The sequence below is a fragment of the Apaloderma vittatum genome, unplaced genomic scaffold (genome assembly GCF_000703405.1).
Source record: "Apaloderma vittatum isolate BGI_N311 unplaced genomic scaffold, ASM70340v1 scaffold11681, whole genome shotgun sequence".
NCBI classification, from domain to species: Eukaryota; Metazoa; Chordata; class Aves; order Trogoniformes; family Trogonidae; genus Apaloderma; species Apaloderma vittatum.
Window position 1 is genome coordinate 1 of NW_009700811.1, and position 3,187 is coordinate 3,187.

At 39.6% G+C, this 3,187-nt stretch overlaps 1 protein-coding gene across 1 annotated transcript; it reads left to right on the plus strand.

Moving 5' to 3' along the window:
• Positions 1-1,519: 1,519 nt before the first annotated feature.
• On the plus strand, positions 1,520-3,149 carry LOC104281031 (sulfotransferase 6B1-like; the record flags this gene model as incomplete). Its single annotated transcript, XM_009878881.1, has 3 exons — positions 1,520-1,692; positions 2,364-2,453; positions 3,006-3,149. Coding segments are annotated over 3 exons (407 nt in total), but the record flags the coding sequence as incomplete, so codon positions are not given.
• Positions 3,150-3,187: the final 38 nt, after the last annotated feature.

A 3,187-nucleotide genomic window follows, 5' to 3' on the forward strand; every position in this document is an offset into this window, starting at 1 on the left:
AACTACCTGAAGGGAGGGTGTAGTCAGATGAGGGTCAGGCTCTTCTCCAAGGGAACCAGTGACAGGACGAGGGTGCACGGCCTGAAACTGCATCACGGAAGGTTTAGGTTGGGTATTAGGAAGCAATTCGTCACGGAGAGGGTGATCAGGCATTGGGATGCACTGCCCAGGGAAGTGGTGGAGTCACTGTCCATGGAGATGTTTAAGGAAAGGCTGGATGTGGCACTTGGTGCCGTGGTCTAGCCCTTGCGATGCTGTTGAGTCATAGGCTGTACTTGATGATCTCAGAGGTCCAGCCTCAACAATCCTGTGATGCTATGATTCTGTGGTATTGTAGGATCTGCTTCACATTTATAATTGTAAAGTTAAGAGGTTGATACTTTTGGTAACTTGATATGCCTTGCTATACATTCTTTAGTTCATTTCACATAAATGCCAAGAATATCTGAAATCCATAACTATCAAAAGCTATTTTTGTAACACTTGAAGTGATCACACTGGTCTTTGACTAACAGGAAGTCAAGAAGACATCTTCGCTACATTTGTGAGTTTACCCTACATCTCCCCTCCTTCTGCCTGGAAGCGCCTGTGCCAGCCCTTAGCAGGGCTACAGGTTGGGGTTAGTTGTATCTCAGACCCTTTTTAAGGTAGCTGCTTCTTTCCTCCAGCAGGATTCTCACTGTTTTACAGTACAAGGTCACAGCTGACAGGATTATAAAGTTTCTTTCTTTTCTATCATGTTTTCTTTTTAAATAAATGCTCTGCACCAGAATGCAGTTATCAAGACTATAGTGACATTGATGTAGGAACCCGGTGCCCAGAAGTCAGGAAACAGTAAACTAAAGACGGGAGTTCTCTACAGCCTAATGTCACCTGGGAGAATTTTTGCCTATGGGTAAAGAAAATGAACACATACAGCACAATTTTCAGATCTAGTTCAGCTCCTGTGCTGAAGTTCTGTGACTCAACTTTCTTCCCACAATTATCCTGCACAGCACATCAGAAAACATATATAATAGACTAGGTATCAAGTTACAGGTTTATCACTCCAATCTCCCTTTTAGTTGTCACAGTAAAAAATATTACAATACTGCATGTTTTCCTATATGAACCTTAGTGGTCCTTCTCATTTATTAGTTGATCTACAATTACTGCACTGTTCGAGGTGGAGAAATATATCCTTATCATAGAATCATAGAACGGCCTAGGGTAGAAGGGACCTTAGAGATTATTTAATTCAACCTCTCTGTCATGGGCGGGGACACCACCTCTTGACTAGATCAGGCAACACATGGAGACGGAATGGGAATCAAACCCGTGACCTTGGTGTTGTCAGCACCACGCTCAACCAACTGAGTTAACCAGCCCCCTAATATAAAGAGCAATGGTAGGACCCTGGAAGGAGGCTGTCCAGATTGAGACTACGATTGAGACCAGGAGAAGAGGAGGCCAGGAAACTCACCTGGTAGTAATACCCACCTCTTGTCTTTCCTGGAAAATTCATTTCTGTTTATTTTAGAGGTTTTACAAAAGGTCTGTATTTTTCCACTTTCAGGCACAAACTGGGTAAGTCAGATCCTAAATGATCTGATAGCAATACATCAAAAGAAAATGCAGAATAACGAAAGCAGTGTGAATGATGAAGAACTAGGCGTCCCCTACCTTGAAGTTGGAGATACTGGGAAATATGAGGTGGGCACAAAATATATATGAAGTTGATAAAAATTTTGTTCTTCAAGTAATGAATATATGATGTGGGAAATATTCCACTGCTCAGTAAGAAATCTCCCACTTCTCTACAGGTGGCATCTGGTGAGGATGAATCTCACCTGCATTGCCAAATGCTGAGGGAAGAACAGACACTTCAGAGGGCTTGAGAGGAGCACATGCTAATTAGACATGCAAGACTTGCAGAAATTCAGTTCAGTGTATTTTGTATCTAAGAAGAGTTTTGTGAAATGTCAAATACTGAAGTACTGGCCTTTGTCCTTCTTACTAAGCTCCTCCTCCTCCCTTCTCCTCTCTCTCCTCGAGATCCTTCAGCTTTTGCCTACCCCAAGTTAGAGTTTGTACCTTACCTTCAGATTCTATCCCTTGTCTAACAGAGCATGTTAGATTCATTATCGCCAAAGAGAATTAGCAATAGATAATCTTTTTCTAATTGCTCATTCTCAGGGCCTTTTGAAGACTAGAGCTACTCAGAGCAGTCCACTCAGATCCCAGGATAACACTCACAAAAAATAAGTACTTCTATCAGCCATTAAGTGTTGATAAATTTAGCAAGGCAATATTTTATCATAGACTGATTAAAAGAACACTTGTACTAACTGAAATCTCCACTTTCCTCCTTCCAACACTTAAAGCGAATGAATAAATTACCTTCTCCAAGATTTGTAGTTACTTATCTCCGTCCTGAAAATCTTCCCAAATCTGTCTTCAAAAATAAAGCGAAGGTGAGTGCTGCTTTTAATATCTTGGAAGCAAACACTTCAATATATTTTTTTCAAAGCAAATTTATTACTTTATTTTTTACCTTTGTGTCAGTCTCCACAGGTGAGATGCAGGGGTGGAACAACTCCAGCAGCAGTAAAATGTCTTTTGACACAATTTCCTATGGGACTCATTTTATGGTGTTGTCACAAGGGAGGTCTTCAATGGGTCAAATATCAGAGACAGACAACTTGTAATTTTGTGATTTTTCCCCACTATATTAATGATGGTTATGCTTGTATCGAGCAAAACAAACTTAGATTCTGCATAAATAATTTGATTATTCTGTGAAAGATCTTTTAATAATTATTTGTAATCATCTTCATGAGGTACTGAAGCAAAGTGAAATACTTCTAAACCTTCTGAATTTAGAAAGAAATTACTATTTCTGCAAGTAGTAGACAAGATATTGGAAATATTTCAAACTGCAATTAAAAAGCAGATGATAATTTTCTTCATATTATAGTCTGTTATGTCTTTCTCTACTAATAAAATGTTGTGATTTTTTTTTCCAGATATTGTTGCTGATTCGCAATCCAAAAGATGTAGCTACATCTTTTTACCATTTTACCAGTGGTGTATCTACTCTTCCCTCGTATGATACCTGGGATGATTTCTTCATAGCTTTCATGAACCAGTGGTGTATCTACTCTTCCCTCGTATGATACCTGGGATGATTTCTTCATAGCTTTCATGA